Source organism: Mesoplodon mirus (genome assembly GCF_964341445.2).
Source record: "Mesoplodon mirus genome assembly, chromosome: 10".
NCBI classification, from domain to species: Eukaryota; Metazoa; Chordata; class Mammalia; order Artiodactyla; family Ziphiidae; genus Mesoplodon; species Mesoplodon mirus.
This window is the reverse complement of record NC_138986.1, coordinates 90,864,140-90,890,703: the sequence shown is the minus strand read 5'-3', so window position 1 is coordinate 90,890,703 and position 26,564 is coordinate 90,864,140. Positions and strand designations below refer to the sequence as shown.

At 42.0% G+C, this 26,564-nt stretch overlaps 1 protein-coding gene across 1 annotated transcript in view; it reads right to left on the bottom strand.

Annotated features, from left to right (window-relative positions):
• The window catches only part of CD109 (CD109 molecule), a 128,155-nt gene that overhangs the window by 69,210 nt on the left and 32,381 nt on the right, over window positions 1–26,564 (bottom strand). The window contains exons 5-8 of the mRNA XM_082633497.1: window positions 25,580–25,705; window positions 10,916–10,955; window positions 8,321–8,405; window positions 171–267 (exon numbers count right to left, since the gene is read on the bottom strand). Coding sequence (XP_082489623.1) covers window positions 171–267; window positions 8,321–8,405; window positions 10,916–10,955; window positions 25,580–25,705 — 348 coding nt within the window. The remainder of the gene's footprint in view (window positions 1–170; window positions 268–8,320; window positions 8,406–10,915; window positions 10,956–25,579; window positions 25,706–26,564) is intronic.

Genomic DNA, 26,564 nt, shown 5'->3' with positions numbered 1-26,564 from the left:
CACTTTAATCATTTTTTTTAAAAAGGGTAATTTCTCATTTGTTCAATGATAGAAAGCTCTTGATTTTCTTATGCTCAACTTTTGGTTAATTCAGTATAAAATCTTATTTCTAGAGAAAGTACACTTACAGTTTTCCCCATTACAAGTTATAAGATATCTGCAAAAGTTACCTTAAATATTTTTGTAATATTTTTCTTCACACCCCAAAAGGATAAAGGTAAAAATGTAAGTGTTAGGTCTCCTTTCACTGGCTTCCCATATGTATACCTGAAAAATAACACACAAGGCCTAACTTAAAAGAATTATATTAAAAACATACTCTTACTACAAATTTCTAAAACTAAAACATAGTTAGGAATGTGTTTCATATATGGTGATCCTTGATATTAAGTCTCCAAAATGAGAAGACTTTTAAAGACAATACCTCAAAAACAGTTCATAATACTGTTACATAACACATAACAATACATAACACTTTACCCAGCCTCTGGAGACTCCAGAGAAAATCTGATCATAATTGGAAGTGACAGTTTCCCGTCAAAAGATTTTTAAAAGATTATGAAAATCTTTTATTCTCAGAAATCTGGACTGGCCCATTAACTGCATGCCCAGGAGACTTTGTAGCTTTTGAATATTTTTAAATGTTAGTTGAAATTACACTCGCCATGGCCCATTGCTGCACGTTCCAATATTAACCATCAGGGTGTATTAGACCAAACATGCCAGGGCACCAAATGTGCTCATGGCTATTAAAAATTCACTTTTTGAAAGAAAATTTAAAATAAGAGTAATTTGCTTATCCATAGCACCAAAATTATATTCCTGAATCAAACCTCTCTCTGCAGACTTGCATTCTATGTATTAATTGTATCGTGTAAAGGAGAGGCAATCTTTGGTAAACCATTTTACTGTCAGAAAGCCTTTTTTAAATGCGTTTCCTGGGTCCCTTCCATCTCTATTGTGAAATGCTCAACCAAACATGGAAGTTAATTTTGCTTTGTGCGCTATAAATCTGACAGTAAACTCCTACTTCCATTGAATCCCTTAGTTGAACACAGAAAATAGCCCCTCGTCTGGATCAACTCAACTCAAAAACCAATGATAAAATACAGCATATTCCAAATTAAAGAAATAAAACAGTCCATCTTCAAATGTGCCACCCTCCCAAACAAAAATAGTAAAGTTAGTGGAAACCCCCAGTTAGCAACGTCAGCATCAAATTCATTCACTCAAAAGAGTCCTCAAAACCCAACACTGCTGGTATCTTGTTAAAGATTAAATACATGCATAACTAGAACACCGGAACATCATATTTTAAAATTTACATCACCCGATAGATAGCACAGGGAGCTTGAGAATTCAAACATTATTTAAAGTATTCTCAGACACAAATATTTTTAATTTTGATTTAAATGTGAAGTGGATTTAGCTTTGCAAGCCCCAAGCTGATTTATTTATAATAATCATGAAACAAGGATACTGACAGTTATTGTCCTAAATAGAATCTGGAAGCTTCTGTGATAAACTGGTCATTCAGAAAATAATAGCTCAACAACTTTTTAAAAAGCAAATCAAAGATATTCTATGATAGTATCGTTAACAAAACAAGGATTTTTTTTTCAGAAAACCACAGCACAATAGGTTTACAAAATGATACCTAAAAAAAGTGAACCTATCATTATAATTCATGTTTCTCCCCACCATTTTATTCCATGTCATTTCCAGGATGCACATCTCTCAATTCATCAAATAGTAACTACATTTTAATAAGCCTTAGATTATAAAAATAATATTTTAAAGATTCTACGGTCCACAAAAGCTATGGAAGTAACCAGATGTATGCCATGTTATTTTCTTTACATTCCTCTAAAACCTATTACGATGAGGGGAAAGAATCTACTATTTATTTTAATGAGGTGGGAATGGTGAGCAGACGTTCACATCAAAGCTAATAAACAAATGCAGATTTTTATTCATCTCAGTTAAAGATTTCAAAACTAAAATGAGAGCGTTAACCTTGCTCTCCAGGAAATTTCCAGTAATCTTATGCACAGTCACTATGCCTTCATGGGACAGATGGCAAAAGTAACCAAAATTGTTATCATCTACTCATAGAGATGACCATGATAGCTAATATGAAATAAATATTTAAAATCATATCTGTAACTTAATAACAACCATCCAAGTGATAAGACAACAGAATTCACCTCTCAAAGTACACCCAAAGAACAACTGGATTTCAAGTCCTCCTCTTTACCCTCAATTCCATGACAAGACCAAAACTATTGCCCATACACCTTAATTTGGTTCACTCAAAATAACAGGCTTTTGATTGCGTATGGAAGACTCTGCTTTGCTACACACAGCTTGAAACTGAAACCTTAGGAGTTACGTTGCTTATCCATTTGTTCTTTCCATAAGCATTTACTGGAAGCCCACTCCATGAGTGGCACTATGCTAGGCACCAAGGTGCAGTATTAACCACGACACAGACACAACCTCAAAAAGGTGGACTAGCCATGTGTTTAGTGCTTTGAGAGCTATAAGGATAGAGGGTTAGGGGCAAGCAGCCACGCCTTGAAATTGCCTATGTAAAGGCCTCTTGGTCAGAAAAAGCACTCTGCATTCTTGGAAGCCCAAGTAAAATCTGGGAGGAGACTTTGGGAGGGTAGATGAGGGGCTGGGTGAGGTGTTTCAAAAGATATGAAGCTAGAAAAGTACTCTGTAAGATACACTAAAAAGTTTGAACTTCACCCTCAAAGCAATGGTCTGAAAGAAGAAGGCAGAAGGGGGTGGGGGGGGGATGCTAGGGATGAGGTGGAGAAGAAAGAGAGCAGGCAGAGAAGGCCAACAAGAAGAGGAAACAAGACGTCTGGATGCAAAGTAGACAGAAGACTGGATGTGGTAAAAATAGAGGCAGGAAAAGTTTTAAGAAATACAACCGTAGCTGAAGAGGTGACATTCCTGAATCAAGGAGGTGGCAGTGGAGAAAGGTAGATGGATTATTTGAAAGATATTAAGGAGAGAAAACCAACAGCACTGGAGGTTGACCGGCTATGGGGATTGAGGGAGTCAGACAAGCACAGCTGACTTCAGCTAAAGAGAGGATGCTGCAGTCCACCCAAGAGGGGGATGCAGAGAACCAGGCTTGGGGAAGACGACTGATTAAAATATCTGTGGGATATCCAGTGGGCAATGACCAGTGGGCAGTGAGACATGGGGATCTGACTGTCAAGCTAGAAATGTGGGCTGGCGATACGGATTTAGGATTCATCAAATTATAAACAGCAGAAGCCCTGGCCATGGAGAAGAAAACTCTGAGTAAATGTGTAAAAAAAGAAAAGAGAGCCAAAGATGGAACTCTAAGGAACAAGAACGTTTACAATGTGATCAGAAGAGAGTTGTCTGCAAAGAGTCTCAAAGGAGCAGCCAAAGGGAAAGGAGAAAAACCAGAAAGGAAATGGGAGAGGACAGCAATGTCCAATGCTGCAAAGGGAGAAGAAAGTTGTAAAAGCCTAAGACAGTACACACGAGGTGAGGCAAGAAGGAGGTCTTTGTGCCGCGATGAAAGCAGTTTCCTTATCGCAGTGAGGGAGGAAGGCACAACGCAGGGGCCTAAAGAATGAACAGGATGTGAAGAAGTGGAAAAGGCAGCTCAAACTCTTCAAAGAGGTGAGAGACAGGGCAGCAGTTAGAAGGAGGTATGAAGGTCCGGGAGGGTTCGTTTCCTTTAATGACAGAAACGTTTGAACGCAGAGTTAAAGAGCAAAAGGTTAAAAATACCAAATGGAAGAAATGAAGACACAGGTGAGGGCTTCCCTGGTGGCGCAGTGGTTGAGAGTCCACCTGCCAATGCTGGGGACGCGGGTTCATGCCCCGGTCTGGGAAGATCCCACATGCTGCGGAGCGGCTAGGCCCGTGAGCCATGGCCGCTGAGCCTGCGCGTCCGGAGCCTGTGCTCCACAATGGGAGAGGCCACAGCAGTGAGAGGCCCGCGTATGGCAAAAAAAAAAAAAAAGACACAGGTGAGAGGGGAAGTGGGCCTGGGATTCTCCCGACAGAAGAGTGAATCCAAGGCCCAACTGGAAGGCTCAGCCTGAAGGGAGGAGAGACATAGACAGACCCTCACCATCATCACTTCCATCTTCTCCAGGACATGGTATTTATAGAATAGGTCTATACCGATTTTTTTTTTTTTTTTTTTTTTGCGGAACGCAGGCCTCTCACTGCTGTGGCCTCTCCCGTTGCGGAGCACAGGCTCCGGACGCGCAGGCTCAGCGGCCATGGCTCACAGGCCCAGCCACTCCGCGGCACGTGGGATCTTCCCAGACTGGGGCACGAACCCGTGTCCCCTGCATCGGCAGGCGGACTCTCAACCACTGTGCCACCAGGGAAGCCCTATACTGATTTTTAGAGACTGAAAAAAGACCTTGTTAGTCAAAAGATTTCCTGAATCTGTTGCAAAGTTGTAAGTTATATCCACAATCTGAATAAAAACAGACCCTCCTGAAATGTACTGATAGGTCCAGAACTCATGAACGCTGGGGTTGAGGAGGCCTCTGGGGAAAGGGCCTCGGCCCTGTCGGGATCTGCTCATCTGAATTCACACACAAGATCTGCGCTGCCCTGGGACAGAACCGCCTTACTTTGCTCCCAGAGAGGACATCATCCCTAGGCAACTGAAGCCTGAAGGAAGAAGATTTAATAGGAAGGAAATATGCGGAACGGACTACAGGCAGACCTCGTTTTATTGTGCTTTGCTTTATTGCACTTCACAGATACTGTGTTTTTTACAAATTGAAGGTTTGTGGCAATCTTGCAATGAGCAAGTCTACTGATGCCCTTTTTCCAAGAGCATTTGCTCACTTCATGTCTCTGTAACACATTTTGGTAATTCTCACAATATTTCAAGCTTTTTCATTACTATTATATTTGCTGTGGTGATCTGTGATCAGCAATCTTTGAGTTTACTATTGCAAAAAAAAAATGACAGTTCACTAAAGGCTCAGATGGTGGTGAGCCTTTTTTAGGAATAAAGTATTTTCTAATCACTGTAGGGACATTGGTTTTTTAGACATAACGCTATTGAAGCCGAGCAGGACCCTGTGGGACTCCTGGGCACAAAAGCCTTTCTGTGGTCCCTTCACTGAGTTCCAAAGGACAGGTTCAAACAGTTGCTAATCCGGGAAGGGAGGGGATGCTGAGACAAGGGAGAAGCAGCCAAGAAACAACAGTGCAGCCTTGGGGCAGGGTCCTGGTTCCCCCGCAAAGGATACAAATAACAGCATCTTTGAGCTCTTCTGCAGAACTGAAACCCCCAGCAAATGGAAAATGTTAAGTACTCGATGAAGCACGCTTCATTCCAGAGAAGGTCACAGTTCGCCCATCATCACATGATGCCAGATGATCCCTGCATTGAAGGAATGCAAGCCCTGCATGCCCCTGATCCTTTTCAGCAACCCCGCCCCTTGACTATAAAACTCCTCACAAATGCCCCTGGGTTCGGACACACAGTTCTGAGGGCATTAGCCCACTGTGACCCCCTTTGCCTGGCAAAGGAATAAAGCTATTCTTTTTTAGTTCACCCATAACTCTGTCTCCGAGAATTAATTCGGTGTCGGGGCACAGAGGCCAGATTCGGCTTCACTATTGCACACTTAATAGACGACAATCTAGTATAAACATAATTTCTATACACATTGGAAAACTGAAAATATTTCACGTGACTCTCTTTATTGCAATATTTTCTTTATTGCGGTGGTCTGGGACTGAACCCACAATCTCCAAGGTATGCCTATACTATGAGAACTAGCCAGGTCTGAGAACTTTAATTGGCAACAATTGTCTCCCTACCTAGAACAGACAAACCAAATGCTAAGATGGGCTTTCTGATGTGTCTAGGCTAATGTCCCCAGTCACTTAATCAAACACTCTAGGTGTCAAGGTGAAGGTACTTCATGGATGTGATTAAAGTCTATAGTTGGTTGATTTCAAGTAGAGGAGATCATCCTAGATCATCTGATCGGCCTGACCTAATCAGTTGAAAAGCCTTAATGCAGAGCTGAGAATTCCCTGAAGAGGAAGAAATTCTGCCTGTGGACAGAAACGTCAGCCCCTGAGAGCTCTAGCTGCCCCTCCTGACAACCTGCCCTACAGATTTTGGATTTGCCTAGTTAGTCCCCCCAGTCAAATAAGCCAACTCCTTGCAGTAAATCTCTTAATATATGCCTCCTGCTGCTTCTACTTCTCTGGCTATAGCTCGACTGATACACATACTAAAGAAAATGATGAGAACACAACGTGTTGAGTGTTGAGCGCTAAAGAACTGCCTGGGGACCGTCACAATTGCCATGTCATTCTAAGCCATTAGCATCTCAAAGGGGCTCCACAAATGAGAATCAGGATGAAACTGCAGGGTTGGTGGGAAGAGGCTGTCAATGTTTTTGCTTCAGGGGATCCACACCCCCTGAAAATGTATAATTAATTTCCTAGAGAGTTACCAGAGTTTAAGAACCACTGTTTTAACTGGTTATGCTAAATCCCTGGCACACCCCTGAAAACTAAATACCGAAAAAAAGAAGGTATCCACTTTCAACCTAATCCATGTGGACAATGATGGTTTATGCAGATTTGAAGTCACTAAGTTTTATAAGCATTAGTCAAAGAACTCAAAATAAAACGCAGACAGAATGCCTGACCTTCAGCTAAGATCAAGGGCAGGATAATAATTATGACAAAGCAGGCATTTATGTGTTTTCCAAACCATAAATTCAGCCACAGAACCCAAATTCACATTGTAAGCTACCTCTTAGTTGAACTAACTTGGTCTACAAATGGTAGACACATTTTTGCCTTTATGTCACATGGGTGTCACATGATTTGTTTGCCAAAAGGATCTAAAGCAGGAGTCCTCAGACGTTTTGGTGCGTGGACTCACTGCCCATCAACTGCCACTGCCACAAACCCTCACCAGGAGAGGAATATTGTGATGAGTGGTGAGATGGGGTCCAGTTTTTACCAGCTATTACAAATAAATTCTGAAGCTAAATAAATTTCACAAACCAAAGCACAGATATTGACACATCAAAAATAAATGCTACAGGGCTTCCCTGGAGGTGCAGTGGTTGAGAGTCCGCCTGCTGATGCAGGGGACGCGGGTTCGTGCCCCGGTCCGGGAAGATCCCACATGCCACGGAGCGGCTGGGCCCATGAGCCATGGCCGCTGAGCCTGCGCGCCCAGAGCCTGTGCTCCGCAACGGGAGAGGCCACGGCAGTGGGAGGCCCGCGTACCACAAAATAAATAAATAAATAGAAAAAAATAAATGCTACAAGGCATACCCATCCTGGGGAAGGAAAGGCAAGCACCTCTCCATAAGGGCTGCGGAGGTCACGGGGAGTGTGTTGAGGTTTACTGGGGCCCACAGCAAGACCTTCTCTGGTCTGGAAGAGGTGCAAGTGACACCAAGGAGGGACAGCTGAGCAGGGAAAGGGCACCGCGATGCTCCATCAGGTCCTAGCCCCTTAGAGGATTAGGTCGGCACCCAGCCCGCAGGCTGCTCTCCTGAGGAGGCCTAGTCACCCAGGCCAACTCCAACCCACTGACAGGTCCCGGCCAAGGAGGGATGTGCATCACAGGCGTCACCGCATCCAAGTCCTCTCAAACCCCAGGGGATGGGGAGGGACAAAAAGTTTTTTACAAATTTAAAATGCTACAAGAAATCGGTCCGGGAATTACTTGAGGGCAATCCCAGCCTATACGTTTGAGAGCCAGTGGTCTGGAACTCTGAAGACGCTTTTTGCCTCAGCAAAACAAAATGCTGTGATGTTCGAGCCATTGGATCAAAATCATGAAAGCCACTAGACAGCAGTTACACGGGGCGGGGCTGGAAGTCCCTGTGTCCAAATGCTGAAATGGATGATGAATGTGGATCACTGACTCATCTGTGAATTGCAATAAGGCAACCAAACCCCTCCCCCAAGTCTCAACCTCCATTATTGACAGCTGAATGAGGACTAAATAAAGATAAAGCTTTTTTTCAATCTGGCACAATCTATCAGGTAAATCCCTTGACTAGTCTTAGAAAGACACTAGCCTATGGGGAATATTTTAGGACTGGATCAGCTTGGAAGCAGAGACATGGGTGTAAAGACCTGTGCAGACATGTTCCGTGCTTAATTATTTATTATAAACATTTGTTTCCTGCCCATTGGGGTATTTTAATAAGCAACATATTGTGCTAATGTTCTGGAGTATATAATGAGCTCTTTGTCATACAGTTTCAGAACAGTTTATAGTCATAGAAAGCAATATGATACTTACTTTGCTGTGACGGTACCATTTAAACTCACAGAATTTAAAGAACAGTATAATGGTGTCTGCAAAGTGACTTCAAATTTTGGTAATACTGGAAAAGAAAAGCAACATATTTTAAACAATCCGTTTACCTCTCATTTTACAACTTAACAAACTAGAGAACAGAACTGCTCTAAAGGAGTTGATAAATGGTACTATTTGAACTTAGATTCACTAGGTTCCAAATACACATTAACACACAGATAAAAGTACTTCATTCCACTCAAAATCAGAAACCCTACAAGGCTGGTAACTAGACAGCGATGGGGATGGGGGAGTTGCTATGGACACTCGGGTCTGTGAAGCCTCCCACCGGTAGAATCTAAATTGTATCCAGAGCCCTAGATGCAAAGCCATCTGAGTGCTAGAAGGCCAGGGTTTTCACTCACCTGTCAACCACCAGTGTGCACTTACTGCTTGTTAAAATACTTCCATATCACTTGGTAAATAGCTACTTCTGAGTAGCCCCTTCCCTAGGATGTTTTTCCAGTTTGGTTACTAAGAGCACATCCTGAGACCCTAAGACTCTCCTTTTCCTTCAGGGGGACACACATGCAGTCACACAGAATCCACGTCCTTTGAGACCACCAAAGGTAAATGCGGTGACAGTCTAACGCGATGGATTACTACAAAGTTGTGTCCTAGGATTTCTGGTTAATAACTAAGATATGGCTACAAAGTAATGATGCTTTTCTTGTGCAACAGATACTGGTTCCCAAAGGTAATCCTAAAATTAGAAACCCCTACTTTGGTTGGCTTTATATAATTAGGCTATGAAACACTTTATAAATAGTAATATTATTTAATATAAAGCACCTCACTGGAGTAAAAAAAATTTTCATTTCCTTCCAATCTATAGAAATATTCCTCTTCTCTAACTTCACTGATCGATGAAATAGATCCATCTCATAACAAGGCATCTCACCATTCAATTAATGCAAGAGAAGAATCAAGACGACCAATAAGTCAGCAGAACAGGACAGACCTCCAGCTCCAGGCTAAAGACCCCTGGAGGGCCAAGATGCTCTGAGGACCGAGCCCACTCCAGGACTCTGACCCTGCTCCAAGGTCCTGGCCACTCAGAGGTGGAATTTTCTTAGACCAAGGAAATTAAAATGTCCCCTCCTCAAACATCACAGGTTGGCAATCAATTGCCCCTCCACTACATACCCCCTTCAACAACATACAGCCACCCAGCACTGCCTCTATGTGAAATAAAAATAGCCTATAAAAGCCTCAGCCACCTCTGATTTATTCCTCTAGATCGGGGCTGTTCAAAAGAAACAAAATGTGAGCCACATGGTGTAGTTTTAAATTTCTAGTAGCCACATTTAAAAAGGAAAAAGAAGCAGATGAAATTAATTTTTGTAATATTTTACCTAAAGCCATATATCCAAAATATTATCATTTCAACATGTAATCAATACAAATAATTATTATTAATGAGCTATTTTTCTTTCTTTTTTTATACCATCATCAAAATTTGGCATTCTACATGCTTAGAGCACATCTCCATTTAGACCAGCCATATTTCAAGTGCTCAGCAGCCAACGTGGTGAGTGACCCCTGAACTGGACAACACAGTTCCAGACTGGGGGTCAGTAAACAACCAGCATGAGCTAAGAATGGGTTTTGCATTTCCAATTGGTTGGAAACAATCAAAAGAAGACTATTTCAGGACATGGGAAAATTATATGAAATCCAAATTTCCACGTCCATAAATAAAACTGCATTGGATCACAACCACTTTCACTTACATATTGTCTACGGCTGCTTCGTGCTACAACAGCCAAGTTGAGTGGTTAAGACAGAGCCGTATGGCCCACAGAGCATAAAGTTTTACTATCTGGCAATTAACAGGAAAAAGCTTTGCTGCTCCCTGTTCTAGGTGATCATGAGGCTGAACTGTGACAGTGCTGTATGGGATGCATGGACCAGAGCCACAAAGGTGCGAGCAAACGACTTTCCAGAATTTCTATTGCCTGAATGAGACACAATCTCAAAAAGTAACGCAAATCCTATGAAAAAGCTGTGTGCAACCTCAAAACAGCTGTTCAAAGTACAACTAATTTTGGGGTCCTATGCCTTCGCTCTCCGATTTCCTTCCTCTCCATCCTCCAACAAAACACTTGGGTCGCACATTGCTTACACCTACATGTTTCCAAATGCGATATTACAAATGTGGCACCTGCAGGAAGAGGATTTACCCAAGTTAAACCCTATCTTCACCAGTGCTGACCAAGTGAAAGATATGGGAAATGACTGTGGTTATGCTTTTAAAAAAACACCGTACAAAATTTTAAATATGTTATGATCACAACAAAGTAGAAAAACCGAATAACTATACATACGAAAGAGCAGGATAATGGGACTACAGCCAATCTTATTCCTACTTCACTCTATAAAGAAAAAATGTTCAGACCTATAGGAAATACTAGGATTTTACCTGGTAAAAATCCATTGGGATTTTTACTTTAAATAATACATCTCTTAGAAATTTCTCTTATCTCTGTGGAAAGTAATAAATGTGTTTTCCATCAAAATAAGTTGAAGAACTCTTACCATATTCTGAAACCTGAAATGACTGATAATATGTCTGGTCCTATTGGGAAGAAGAAAAAAAAGACAAGAAAATATATGAGTTCTTATTTAATTACTTTGCTTGCTTACTTACCTCACAAAAACATTTAGAAAACATTTTTAATTACATTTATAATTATTTAACGAGCAAAACAATTTATTTTAACTTTGCAGAAGTTTATTTTTAGTTATCTGCAACATGAAGTCTGTGAATTTCATGAGTTTTTTTTAACAATCCACTAACATAAAAAGGTGACCTGTCTCTTTAAGTCACTGCAGGTCATTGAAACAAACCACTTAACCTGACTTCCCTCATTTGTGAAATGAGAACAAGATTAAATTAGATAATTTAGGAATTTATCAAGCAAGGATAACACATGACAAACTAACAGGAAATGACTTCAAATTTGGTTTGTCTATCCCTATCAAAGCAAACCAATGAAGAATATATAAAATAGTCAAGGATGCAAAATCATCATGGACCAACACCCTTTATCTTCCTAATTCCTTGAAGTATTTTCTACTGTAATCCTTAAATCAGTACACTCTACCCTACTTTAACAGATATTGTTAATTATTTCCCTTTCCAGTATCAACAGGAAAACGTGTGGCCTAGAATATCTTTTTTTTCCAACTCCTCATATTTCTATTTCTCCGTTCCTAATCATAGGTAACACATTAAGTAGAACTACTTCAAGATAGCTAAGAAATTCCACCAATGAAATGTGTATTCCAATTCTGATTCCCTAAGTTTATCAAAGCAAATACACAGATGCAGCTACAAGATATTGGCTTTTTTTTAAATCATATTTGTTTAACCTGAAGTAACTGTACATGACCTAAACTAACATGATAGTATAAATCAACTATACCTCAATAAAAAATAAATAAAATTTTAATAAATAAATAAACTGTACACCAGCAAACTATTTTTTAATCCTAAAAGAAGGATACAGTTCATTTCAAAGTATAAGACAAATATAACTACTTATATGCCAACAAAATAATTGTCTAAAACTTGGCTTCAGTGTTGTCATTTAAAGTAGACCCCAAAGAAATTGTGTTGATCAGTCTTCAAGAATCTCCACATTTGTCACTTCTATCTTAAAGTGTTTTCATGTCATATAAAGGAATGTTATAAATTACATGTCTTTGAGTCATTTATAAGTTCTGATTTGTCATCCTCAAAAATCAAATCAAGAAGGCAATCTACCTTTAATACCTGTTTTACTGATAACATAAGAATTCTAGTCTTGGGACTTCCCTGGTGGTCCAGTGGTTAAGAATCCGCCTTCCAATGCAGGGGAAGCAGGTTCAACCCCTGGTCGGGGAGCTAAGATCCCACATGCCACAGGCTAAGTAAGCCCACGCACCGCAACTACTGAGCCCACGTGCTCTGGAGCCCACGCATGACAACAAAAAGATGGCGCAACTAAGACCCTAGGCAACCTAATAAATAAATCAATAAAAATAAAATAAATATTAAAAAAAAGAATTCTAGTCTTTAAGTTACTTTTTGCTTTACAACTGAGGTAAAGCACAGGTAAGGCTGTGGAATAAGCAATTTAACAATGATGATGTCTGTTCGTCAAGTTAAGTTCATATAGCAAACACCAAGTGAGTACTATACATAAAACACCATGTGAGGCTCTGTAAAGGTTAATTACAGTCCTCAGCATCAGAAGTTCAGTCTAGAAATGGAGCAGACACAGTCCAGTGTGATACTGCAAGGCTGACAGTGCCCTGGAGTTTCATGCACTGTGCTTCTGCTCTCACTCTCCCCTATACCTGACTTACACTCACTTCCACCTCTGCCCACCTTCCAAGACTTGGCTCAAATATTACTGCTTCTCTGGATCCCCAATCTAAAAGTAATCTCTATGCCTCCATGCACTTTAGTCCTCCTTTCTTTGTCACTTTTCACCCTGTATCCTGATTATTTAGACACATGGCTTATCTTGCTGCAAGTTCTTTGAGAGCCAGGTCCATGTTACACCATGTTTTTATCCTTCATAGTTTATCCCTTGAGTTGCCAACCTAACAGACTGCCTGATACCAAAAAAGTTCTCAAATAACGTGTATTAGATTGAATAAAAAGTGCTAGCTTTGACAAACGTGGAAAATCAACTAATTTGTTTGGGTCTCCTTTAAACAGCCTTGAAACCAACTTTTAGGCAATTATTTAACAAACAAGTAGTTACATTAGTTTACATTTGAAATCAATTCTCCCTTCCTGCCTCCTACGTTACCAGTCAGCCCTGACAATTCCTAGATTCTCCATCTCCCTGGTTAGTCTCCTCCCCTTCATTCAGTCTGTAAACACTGTCACATCTTCTGTTCTCCTGGTACTCTTAAGTACCTTTCTGACTTGTTGCCTTAACGGTCCTTTCTTTCTGATCTTGAAAGGTTGGCCCTTTGCATCCTGACCCCAGCGCTCTTGATAAGTGAGCTCATCAACTCTCATGGTGGTAACTGTCATCTCTACACTAAACACTCCTAACCCTTTATCTCTGGGCATCCCTCAAGCTGGAGATTCAGACTCAAATCCCCCTTCGGGACACCTCCACCTGAAGGTTCTACAGAACATCCTGGACTCCTTTATCTGGGTTAAGCCTCCACCAGGGACCTTTTCGTGATCGCCTCTCCTCGTGCTGGGTTAGAGCCCCTTCTCTCCCATAATACCCTGTGTATAACTCTATCACTTTACTTAACACAGATACTACAATTATCTGCTTTGTGCCCATCACCGGAAACAGACTATGAAGTCATTGAGGGCACAGCACCTAATTCAGCATGCTTTCAAGGTTTGTTGAATGAATGTATGTATTAATGAATGAACGCATTGAATTTTGTCCCCAGGCTGGTTCTGATACTGGGGGCTCATCAGCTTAGCCTCAATTATTCTACAGCATCTCCTGCAAGAAATTGAAATAACCTTCAGACTACCCTGAGGAGGCACAGCCATTTGTCAAGTGACCCATGGAGTAAGCTTAACTCTCTGCCCTGCATTTAGAAGGAATATGAATGTCAGGGAATGGAAGAAGCCAGCCATCATGGAAAACTGAAGAAAAAGTGGGAGAAAAGCACTTCTTTTCACTGCCATTTAAATTGTTCCAATAAATCAAGAAATCATCGTGTAACTGAGTGCTGACAGTGTGCTTTGTACCAGATGAGGTTTTCCCAGGGTGTTTATAAGTGGTAAAATGCAAATAAATTATTTGCATAATTATTTGCATAATCTAGAAATAAATTATTTTACTGTCCAAGGGGTTTGGAAAGCAGAAATGAGTTTTGTCATTTTCAGCATGTGGTCATTAGGCAATCAGGCCATACCAATTTTCACAATGAGTTTCGTTGTTTTTATAAAATATTTTTACAAAATATATAATCAAGAATGTAGAAGAGGGACTTCCCTGGAGGTCCAGTGGTTAAGACTTTGCCTTCCAATGCAGGGGGTGTGGGCTCAATCCCTGGTCAGGGAGCTAAGATCCCACATGCCTCTCGACCAAAAAAAAAACCAAAACATAAAACAGAAGCAATACTGTAACAAATTCAATAAAGACTTTTAAAAAAATGTAGAAGATACTGAAATATTTTAAATTAATAATAATTCAGAGAAGTAGCAGCCATTTATGCCACAGATAAACACGAAAACACTGACACTGAGTACGTTTATTGGTCTAGAACAGGAATCTGCAAATTTTATCTATAAAGGGCCAGGCAGTAAATATTTTAGGCTTTGCAAGCCATATGGTCCTTGTCATAACTTCTCAACTCTGCCGGTGCAACAAAAACAGCCAGAAACAACACAAACAAATGAGACCGACTGTGTGCCAACAAAACTTTATTTACAAAAACAGGCATTGGGCTGTATTTGGTCTTTAGGCCAGGGTTAAATAAAGAAATGTCACAAGATGATGATTAAGCGCGGCGTCTTTGTTCTTTTCCTTTAAAAACACCCCAACTCACAGACTAGGTTGGAGTGGACCTGACGCTTGTCCCCCACTCCCTTGCTGGGCACCCTGAAATAAACCCCTACTTTGCTGCAAATACTGGCTGTCAGAGTCTGGCTTTCTGCACCTGAGCCTGAGCTCAGTAACAAAGTCGTCGAAGAGAAAATTGGAGGAGTTTGTGGGTCAAGCTGTGGAGGGTACTGGACATCTGGCTAACGTGTTAGATTTCATCTGTAGACAATGGGAGGCTCTAGTAACTTTTATTTTACTCTGAATGTCAATGTTATAAATTTCATACCAGACTTCTGAGGACAGAGAAAGCAAAAATGTATGTGAGTGATTCTCTCAAATTATAAAAGATATTAAAATGATACTTTCATTATTTCCCACTGATTATGAAAGTAATGCATGGTCAGTGTAAAAACACCCAAACATTATTCAGTAGAAAGAATGACATGTTTATGATAAAGTCCCAAACAAAAGAAATCATCGATATTTGTTGTCTTATTATTGATTTTTGCAGAAAGTTTTTAGGCAGCAATATGATTAAAGTAGTACTTTAGGGAGATCACAGCATGTGGGGTGATTAAAGGGAAAGGAACTGAAGTCAGGGAGACTCCCAGGGGCTCGCAGCTGTTTACCAAATACATGACTACCTTCTATGTTAGGTCATAATGGTCCAGTCTGAGGGTAACAGGGGACTGCTTTAGGGGGCAACAAAAACTAAAGAGGGATGGATGAATTCAAGAGACACTTTAAAGGAAGAAGTATTAGGTTCAGTGACTGACTGGGTCATGATTGGGGCAAAGGAGAAAGAGGGGTAAAAGGTTTCAGTTAATTAAATAAGGAGGCCATTGGACTGATGGGGCTCTCGTGCCGTGGGGGCCCTACGTAAACAAACCAGGATCTAAGCCTGTGAATGCCTCACGGTTATGAAATCAAAATGCTAAGGACAACCAATCAGAAACAGTCACCTAGGCTTTAAGCTATGGTCAATCTATGATTTCCTTTCTTTGCTTCCATCTTTTCTCTATAAAGTCTCTCCACCTCTTGAATGAGGGGACTCTCCAACCACTTCCAGTTTGGCACTGCCAATTCCAATCGATTTCTGCTCAAATAAACTCAAATTTTTTAATATGCTTCAGTTTATCTTTTGAGATTTTGAGATTTCCAGCGTGGTCTTTGGGAGACTGTAAGGTTTTTGAGAAAGCAGGAGAAAGGAGAAGCCCGTGAAGAGGTCAAGGATTTGGTCTTAGATATAAAGAATTATATCTTTTCTGTAAAAGAAAAGGATAAGCATGAGATGGGTGCAGACAAGGTAGATATGTAAACGTGGCAGAGAAATTTAAAGAAACTCCTATCTGATGACATGTGTTTTCTTTACAAAGTAGAAAGGGAGATTATCTACTGAGAGTGAAAAGGGAGAAACCAGAATCTCCCCAGAAGACAGCATTTTCCTGAATCCCTTCCCTCATTAGAAAGAATCACAAATATTCTGGTACCCATCAAGACTGGAACTAAACATCCAAAGAACTGAAGTTGTTCTATACCCGATAATTACTCATAGTGATAGGACTTGGGAAGAATGGATCTAACCAACAACCAAGACACAGACTATTGTCTGCAACACAGGGCTCCAGGTGGAAGGATCCTGGTCCAGGCATCCTGTGCCACAAGCACATTCACACCCTAAGAAGTTTCACAATTTGCAGCACCAAATACATTATGCTGTACAAGGGACAAACTGGTTTCCTCAGTAGAAAAGTACGAACTAGAAGCATGCTCTCTTTAAAAACAAACAGAAATCTCTAGTAGGTCTGTGTCTTTATTCCTGTCTTACCCCTAGGTTCTTCATGACATTTTTTTTCTTAAATTCCATATATATGTGTTAGCATATGGTACAGACCTACTAGAGAATGGACTTGAGGATATGGGGAGGGGGAAGGGTAAGCTGGGACAAAATGAGAGAGTGGCATGGACATATATACACTACCAAACATAAAATCGATAGCTAGTGGGAAGCAGCCACATTGCATGGAGAGATCAGCTCAGTGCTTTGTGACCACCTAGAGGGGTGAGATAGGGAGGGTGGGAGGGAGACGCAAGAGGGAAGAGATATGGGAACATATGTATAACTGATTCACTTTGTTATAAAGCAGAAACTAACACACCATTGTAAAGCAATTATACTCCAATAAAGATGTTAAAAAAATTCAAAAAAAAAAAACAAGGGCTGAGAAACTGCAGTCAGTTGCAGCCAGAAGAGACTAAGAGGTCGTCTGGTTCAGGGGTTCCTACACAGGCTGTGTATCCAAATCTCCAGAAAAGCTGCTATAAAAATTGAGACCGTGACCCCAAATCTGCTTTATTTTTTTTAATTTTTTTTATTAGTTTCTGCTTTATAACAAAGCGAATCAGTCACACATATACATCTGTTCCCACATCCCTTCCCTCATGCATCTCCCTCCCTCCCACCCTCCCCATCCCACCCCTCCAGGCGGTCACAAAGCACCGAGCTGATCTCCCTGTGCTCTGCGGCTGCTTCCCACTAGCTATCTACCTTACGTTTGGTAGCGTATATATGTCCATGCCGCTCTTTCGCTTTGTCACAGCTTACCCTTCCCCCTCCCCATATCCTCAAGTCCATTCTCAAGTAGGTCTGTGTCTTTATTCCCGTTTTACCCCTAGGTTCTTCATGACATTTTTTTTAATTCCATATATATGTGTTAGCATACGGTATTTGTCTTTCTCTTTCTGACTTACTTCACTCTGTATGACAGACTCTAGGTCTATCCACCTCATTACAAATAGCTCAGTTTCGTTTCTTTTTATGGCTGAGGAATATTCCATTGTATATATGTGCCACATCTTCTTTATCCATTCATCCGATGATGGACACTTAGGTTGTTTCCAGCTCCGGGCTATTGTGAATAGAGCTGCAATGAACATTTTGGTGCATGCCTCTTTTTGAATTATGGTTTTCTCAGGGTATATGCCCAGTAGTGGGATTGCTGGGTCATATGGTAGTTCTATTTTTAGTTTTTTAAGGAACCTCCATACTGTTCTCCATAGTGGCTGTACCAATTCACATTCCCACCAGCAGTGCAAGAGTGTTCCCTTTTCTCCACACCTTCTCCAGCATTTATTGTTTCTAGATTTCTTGATGATGGCCATTCTGACTGCTGTGAGATGATATCTCATTGTAGTTTTGATTTGCATTTCTCTAATGATTAATGATGTTGAGCATTCTTTCATGTGTTTGTTGGCAGTCTGTATATCTTCTTTGGAGAAATGCCTATTGAAGTCTTCTGCCCATTTTTGGATTGGGTTGTTTGTTTTTTGGCTATTGAGCTGCATGAGCTGTTTATAAATTTTGGAGATTAATCCTTTGTCAGTTGCTTCATTTGCAAATATTTTCTCCCATTCTGAGGGTTGTCTTTTGGTCTTGTTTATGGTTTCCTTTGCTGTGCAAAAGCTTTGAAGTTTCATTAGGTCCCATTTGTTTATCTTTGTTTTTATTTCCATTTCTCTAGGAGGTGGGTCCAAAAGGATCTTGCTGTGATTTATATCATAGAGTGTTCTGCCTATGTTTTCCTCTAAGAGTTTGATAGTTTCTGGCCTTACATTCAGGTCTTTAATCCATTTTGAGCTTATTTTTGTGTATGGTGTTAGGGAATTATCTAATCTCATACTTTTACACGTCCGTGTCCAGTTTTCCCAGCACCACTTATTGAAGAGGCTGTCCTTTCTCCACTGTACATTCCTGCCTCCTGTATCAAAGATAAGTTGACCATATGTGCGTGGGTTTATCTCTGAGCTTTCTATCCTGTTCCATTGATCTATCTTTCTGTTTTTGTGCCAGTACCACACTGTCTTGATTACTGTAGCTTTGTAGTATAGTCTGAAGTCAGGGAGCCTGATTCCTCCAGCTCCGTTTTTCGTTCTCAAGATTGCTTTGGCTATTCGGGGTCTTTTGTTTTTCCGAACAAATTTTGAAATTTTACGTTCTAGTTCTGTGAAAAATGCCAGTGGTAGTTTGATAGGGATTGCACTGAATCTGTAGATTGCTTTGGGTAGTAGAGTCATTTTCACAATATTGATTCTTCCAATCCAGGAGCATGGTATATCTCTCCATCTATTTGTATCATCTGCTTTAGAAAGTCTAGGCTGCCAGGGGGCCGAGCGGAGCTACTCACTTAGAGGGGTCAAGTAAGTAGCTCCGTCTCACCATCAGGGAGTTCCAAGAACGAATCAGGGGTGTGCCTTTTCCACTACCCACCACCGCCTCTCACTGGAAGAGACAGAACCCGAAGGTGCCTAGCTGTGGGCACACAGCAGCACTTCTCAAAACGTGGTCCTGAAAACAAATAGGATTCCCTAGGTGCTAATGTAAAATGCGAACTGCTAGGTCGCTGCCTGCGATACTGACTTGCTGTCTGGGGGCGGGGCGCCGGGCTGCGCAACTTGAAGGAGAGCTGCCATCAGCGGGTTCCCAGGCACACGAGTGCTTGGGAACCACGGCTAAGTCCCAGCAGCGGGAGCTGTACCAGCCACTCTGGGAGTAAAGACACGCTGTCTTCTCCCAAGGAAGGAAGGCGCAGGGCCGCGATATCCAGAAGCAGGGCTCTCTCAGTGCTCTTCCTTCGGGTCCTCAGAGGAGTGTGACACCGATGCTTGAGTCGCCCAGAGACCTGAAACTCTGGGCCAGCCGAGGCTGCCCAAGGGAGAGGGCAGTGTGGTAAGATCCCTCCTGCCTCCTGGGAGCCTGGTGCTCAGACTCCAGCGCCAGCCTCTCTTTTAAAGAACGTCTAAAACTGCCTTCTAGTAACCTGGAATACAATTTATAATCAAAGGTGCCAGAAAATTTGCAACTAAATCCGGAATATACATACAACAGAAGATGCGTCAGCCTTAAAAAGGAAGGAAATTCTGACGCGTGCTATAACCTTAACCTGGATGAGCCTTGAAGACATTAAACTAAGTGGAATAAAGTCACAAAAAGACATACACTCTATGAGTCTACTTCTATGAGGTACTTAGAGTAGTCAAAATCATAGAGACAGAAAGTAGAACGATGGGTGCCGGGACGTGAGGGCAGGGCTGGAAGGAGGGAAATGTGCAGTTATTGCTTCGTAGGTACAGAGTTTCAGTTCTGCAAGATGAAAAGAGTTCTGGAGATGGATGATGTACTATATTGTTGCAAAACATTGTGAATGTATTTAATACCATTGAACTGTACACTTAAAAATAGTTAAGACAGTAAATCTCCTGTTATGTATATTTTACCACAATTTAAAAAATAGGGAGAAAAAAAAAACATTTGCAACTATTTGGGAGAACCAAGGATACCAGTCAAGAGATAAGGCAACTAGAGAAATACTACAAAAAAAACGAAAATACAAGCAATGCCTGACTTTTAAAACAAATCATCTTCCCAAGGTGTATTTGTAAGATGATTATCAACTTAGAGCACATTTCCCCACTTGACCTATAATGTACATGATGTATAACAACTCTGTAAAACACATGTCTGTGGAGGGGTATTATGGCTAAAATAAACCCCTTCCCTCTGCGGGGAGGGTCTGGTGCTCCAGGAAGTTAAGGGAGAACTGATGGAAAAGGGCCTGGAGACGTGGAAGGGACCAAAGTGTGGGAGAGCCGGCAGGGACGGTGATTGCTCCCAAAGCAGCAAAGAACAAGTCCCATCCGATGCAATCATATAGATTAAGTATATGCATAAATAACACACAAAAAGGTCAGAGTTCTTACTAAATTTTACTAACTTTAAGAGGGCTTAAAAATAAGAATCATCAAGACTTGCTTTATAATAATGCCACTCTGATTATCTGCATGTCACTACAAATCAAAGCTCTGGTAAGTCCTGTATACATTGTCCTTCAGTAGTAATACTAAAATCAGGCCATATTTTTTCTAGAGACAAAATGGGATTTCAAAACAGTGTCCTGAAAATAATTATTTTCCCCTCCCTAAAATTTACACTAAGAATGGTCACTGCCTTGGGAAAATAAAAATATGGTCTATAATGGTAGATTGTTTAAATAATAAATATATATCCTCCATAATAATTATTCACAGCTAAAAGGAAAAGAGTTTCATAATAAGCAATATAAAGTCCTTGAATGCTGTGCAGGAGTCAAGGAAAGATAAACCAGAGACCAAGGCTGGATCCAGTTCTCTTGTCATAACATTTCTTTGACTATACTGACCTCTGGTGGCCATTGGAGGAGTCTTTTTTTTTTTTTTTTTTAATAACGGGGCTTATTTTCCCTTAGTTGTGTGCCTTAACATTGTATCACCTAGGGGGGATCCTTTTACAATGTATATGTATATTAAATCATCACATTGTACACTTTAAATATCTTACAATTGTATTTGTCAATTATATCTCAATAAAGATGGAAGGAAAAAACATGACATCACCACTAATAAGTTCCTGATCAATATGCCTGTCTTCAAAAAGATAAAGATGGGGCTTCCCTGGTGGCGCAGTGGTTGAGAGTCCGCCTGCTGATGCAGGGGACGCGAGTTCGTGTCCCGGTCCGGGAAGATCCCACATGCCGCGGAGCGGCTGGGCCCGTGAGACATGGCCGCTGAGCCTGCGCATCCGGAGCCTGTGCTCCACAACAGGAGAGGCCACAACAGTGAGAGGCCCACGTACCACAAAAAAAAAAAAAAAAAAGATGTTCATAGAATGTGGAAAAGGAGACATTATATTTAGTTCAAGACCAATGACTATGATATAGCTTTCACGCATTCATTTAACAAGTACTGACTTCTACCTTGTGCAAAGAACCATGCTGTCTCTAAGACACAGGGGAACAAGACTCTGCCTACAGACCTCATACAGACTCTGCGTATCAGGTCCTGCCAATCAAGTGACAGGAATGGACCAAGAGAAGCACAGTGTGCTACGCAAACGTCCAGAGGCGCCAGGCCATCAAAGATAATGCCTGAGGACAAAAGCAAGGAGCTAGAAAAACAGCAGTAAAACAGCGTTCCAGGCAGAGGAAGCAGCCTGCCTGGAAGGCTCTGGGACAGGACAGACTGGCGAGTTTAAGAAACTTAAGGAATAATACATCAAAAGCACAGAGTTCAAGGGTAAGGGTGGCCCTTAACAAGGCCAAAGAGGTGGGCAAGGACCAGATTTTGTGAATGTTTTTTAATTTTTCAAGCACTTGAATTTCCTTAAGAGCATTTATCTTTTTTTTCCTATTAAAGCAATAGGGGAAGTCAAGTCCACAAACTACTACATGAGAAATCCGGTAATTCTTTCACCCTACAGTCTCACATCTCCCAGCCTTTCTCCACTATTCTAGTCTCCTCTCTCCCCTGGTACATATTCTGTGTACCACGCACTGAACAAAGGAATCCCAGAGAGGCTGCTACCCACAAGGCTGAGACCTGGTCACTGTGCAGAGGTGGCCTTGGAATGGGCCAGCGATGGACATCTGACCCAGTGACCCGTCTGCGGGCTGCCAGCCACCCAGGCAGAGGCTTGCTTGTAGTACTCTGAGGACATGGTTATTAGGCTAAGCCAATGCGCTCAGTCCAGATCTGGACCAGAGAACAGCCTAGAGGCTGGAGAGAAGCGAGGGGAATGGGGAAGCCGCTGGCCCCAAAGCACAGGTGCTCATGCTGACAACAGACCGTCTCTATCCCCAGGCGGCCTGAGTGAGACTCGCTCCTTGGAGGCACCTGACGGGCCTCACTGACTGAGCGCCTCACAAGTCCTCTGCTATTGCACCACCTCGTGTCCCTCTGTCACCCTTGTGTCACTTCACTTTGTCATATTAGTCATCTCCCCGCAATAGTCTTTGAAGACAGAGATCAGATGTTAGCCTTCCTGGTATCATATCACCACACTCTAAGCCCTCAACACATATCTGATGGAGGATGGTAGATGGATGGATGGATGGACGGGTGGATGGATGAATGGCTAGATGGATGGATGGACAAACAGCCGATTCCTGGGGAAATGATCATGAAACCAAAACGTGGGAACAGAGAATAAAGTCCTAACTCCTTAAAACTCACGACACGCCTCCTAATCTGCAGCTCCCAGCATCCTCGGCATGCTCCAGTCCCTCCGTGCTCCCCAGTCCCCAGACCCCGGGGCTCTCCTCCACCTTCCCTGCCTCGACACAAACCCTCCTCTCTCCTACGTCTCACAAACACCTACTCTGTCCGCCTTTTCTACAAGCTCCAGTGTCTGGTCCCCCCAGCGTTCATCACCCACGCTCTCAGCACCCATAATTCCTTGGACGCTTCCTCACTTCCTCTGTGGCACAAACTCTCCACGAGCCCGGCGTGATCCTCACCTTCAGGCAGACGCTCAAAAAACATGTGCTAAGGGGACCTAGTTCTGCTTCTAAAATGTGGCCCCCGAAAATGCTAACTAAAGGAAAATTTTTTAAGTTTTAATTTATTAGGTACTTGGTACTTTTATCTTACCTCAGGCCACCTGCTAATGAATGACTATTCCTTCTAATAAAGTGGCTCTCGAAGGAGGAGGGAGAGGGCATTTTTCGAAGGGGACATTTGGTGACATCTGGAGACATCTCTGGCTGTCACGACTTGGAGGGAGGGGACAGCTGCTACTGGCATTTAGTGGGCAAAGGTCAGAGATGCTGCTAAACGTCCCACAGTGCACAGGACAGCCCCGCAACAAAGAATTTTTTACCGTAATGTCAAAAGTGAGAAGCCCTGTTCTAATAGAATTTTTAAAGCTCTCATTTGTGACTTTATATACATTTTAATAAATTCCAAAGAAAAAAATTAGAAAATATTCAATGAATCTTCAAACACCACAGAGTGATGCACCAGAGAAAACTCGAGGCGGAGACACGGAGGGCGTTCTAGTGCCCCTGCCCTGTTAGATGTCGAAGCCATAGGAGTTGGCAGCACATACAGGAAGCAAGCGGGGGAGCTGGGCAGAAAGAAGCATAGGGGAGCAGAAGACTGATGGAGCTGTTAAGGTCACTAGAGTTTTGGTTTTGTTTTTGCTTTTGCTTTTAACATCTTTATTGGAGTGTAATTGCTTTACAATGGTGTGTTAGTTTCTACCGTACAACAAAGTGAATCAGTTATACATATACATATATCCCCATATCCCCTCCCACCCTCCCTATCCCACCCCTCTAGGTGGTCACAAAGCACCGAGCTGATCGCCCTGTGCTATGCGGCTGCTTCCCACTAGCTATCTATTTTACATTTGGTAGTATATATATGTCCATGCCACCCTCTCACTTCATCCCAGCTTACCCTTCCCCCTCCCCGTGTCCTCAAGTCCATTCTCTACGTCTGTGTCTTTATTCCTGTCCCGCCCCTAGGTTCATCAGAACCTTCTTTTTTTTAGATTCCATATATATGTGTTAGCATACAGTATTTGTTTTTCTCCTTCTGACTTACTTCACTCTGTATGACAGACTCTAGGTCCATCCACCTCACTGCAAATAACTCAATTTCTTTTCTTTTTATGGCTGAGTAATATTCCATTGTATATATGTGCCACATCTTCTTTATCCATTCATCTGTCAATGGACACTTAGGTTGCTTCCATGTCCTGGCTATTGTAAATAGTGCTGCAATGAACATTGGGGCACGTGGCTCTTTTTGAATTATGGTTTTCTCAGGGTATATGCCCAGTAGTGGGATTGCTGGGTCATATGGTAGTTCTATTCTTAGTTTTTTAAGGAACCTCCATACCGTTCTCCATAGCGGCTGTACCAATTCACATTCCCACCAGCAGTGCAAGAGTGTTCCCTTTTCTCCACACCCTCTCCAGCATTTATTGTTTCTAGATTTCTTGATGATGGCCATTCTGACCCGTGTGAGGTGATACCTCACTGTAGTTTTGATTTGCATTTCTCTAATGATTAGTGATGTTGAGCATCCTTTCATGTGTTTGTTGGCTGCATGAGCTGCTTGTATATTTGGGAGATTAATCCTTTGTCAGTTGCTTCATTTGCAAATATTTTCTCCCATTCTGAGGGTTGTCTTTTGTTCTTGTTTATGGTTTCCTTTGCTGTGCAAAAGCTTTTAAGTTTCATTAGGTCCCATGTGTTCATTTTTGTCTTTATTTCCATTTCTCTAGGAGGTGAGTCAAAAAGGATCTTGCTGTGATTTATGTCATAGAGTGTTCTGCCTATGTTTTCCTCTAAGAGTTTGATAGTGTCTGGTCTTATGAAATTAGAACACTCCCTAACACCATATAAAAAAATAAACTCAAAATGCATTAAAGACCTAAAGGTCACTAGAGTTTTTAAAACAAAGATAAAGTAGGTTAGACCAATCTCTCATCAGAAGTCATTACTCTGAGACATAAGATTTGCCACATAATAGCTATGTATTCATTACTTAGTTTTAAAATACTCAATGTGTGCAATAACTAAGTACAATAAATATTTACTCAGCTTTATAGTAAAATGTGAAATGTCTTAACCGTCAAATGTTACATTATATAAAAAGACAACAATGATTAAAACTGTAATCAGTTATAACACAGGCTAACCCATTGGTAACAACAGTAAATTAAAAATAAAACCACTTAAATTATCTAGATACTCAGATTAATGTTTTTCTGTTCACTAAATAAATGACTTCAGAGATATCTTCCCCACCGGACCTATTTAAAACATTTGAACATTCCCCCACAAAATGTATTTATACTCACATTCACTTGAACTTGGATGGACCAGTCACCAAGTATCGGATGGGAAGATAACTGGAAAGTTTTGGAAACGACTCCAAGATCACTTTGTTCCGACAACCACTGTTGGATCAAATTTGACTTGGGATCCTACAACGAAAACCATGCACGTTAACCATATAAAACCCCCCATGCGATGTGGATCCAACCTGGTTACGAATACGGCCCTGCAGTACCCCCAGGCACGTCCAAGATGTGGGACACAGGGAGTTCTTGGAAACTGTCAGCTCTGCACTACCAAAGAGGATGACTAAAAATCACTTCCTTTCGCATATTCTCCTGAGAGCATCTTTATTCTGCTCCACCTTCTCAGTCTTGGCGCGCACTTCCGTCTACATGACACACTACACCATGTACCTCACCAAACCTATGCTGCTGCTGATGTAGTTGCTGAGAGGAAACCCCTTGGTAGGGGTAACAGGCCCCCGTAGTAAAGGCACTCGGCCTTGTCACCACCACTCCCACGTCATTCAGTCACCATGATTCTCCTCCAGCCTAGGATTAGCCTCCCATTACAGCTGAGAAAACGGGCGCCCAGAGAGGTTAGGTAAGCCCTCAACCACAAACAGCTGGTCCAATATCACAGCACCAACACATGATGGAACTCAGGATTCAAACCCACGTGTCTTTTTTTTTGCGGTACCTGGGCCTCTCATGGTTGTGGCCTCTCCCGTTGCGGAGCACAGGCTCCAGACGCGCAGGCTCAGCGGCCACGGCTCACGGGCCCAGCCGCTCCGCGGCATGTGGGATCTCCCCGGACCAGGGCACAAACCCATGTCCCCTGCATCGGCAGGCGGACTCTCAACCACTGCGCCACCAGGGAAGCCCTCCACGTGTCTCTTGATTCAACAAAAGTTGTGTCATGGGGGTGCTTAACCAAGGGGATGCATGAAGAACACCTGAGCCTTCCCAGGCTCTCCCGGAGCACGCCCCCTCCGTCCAATCCCAT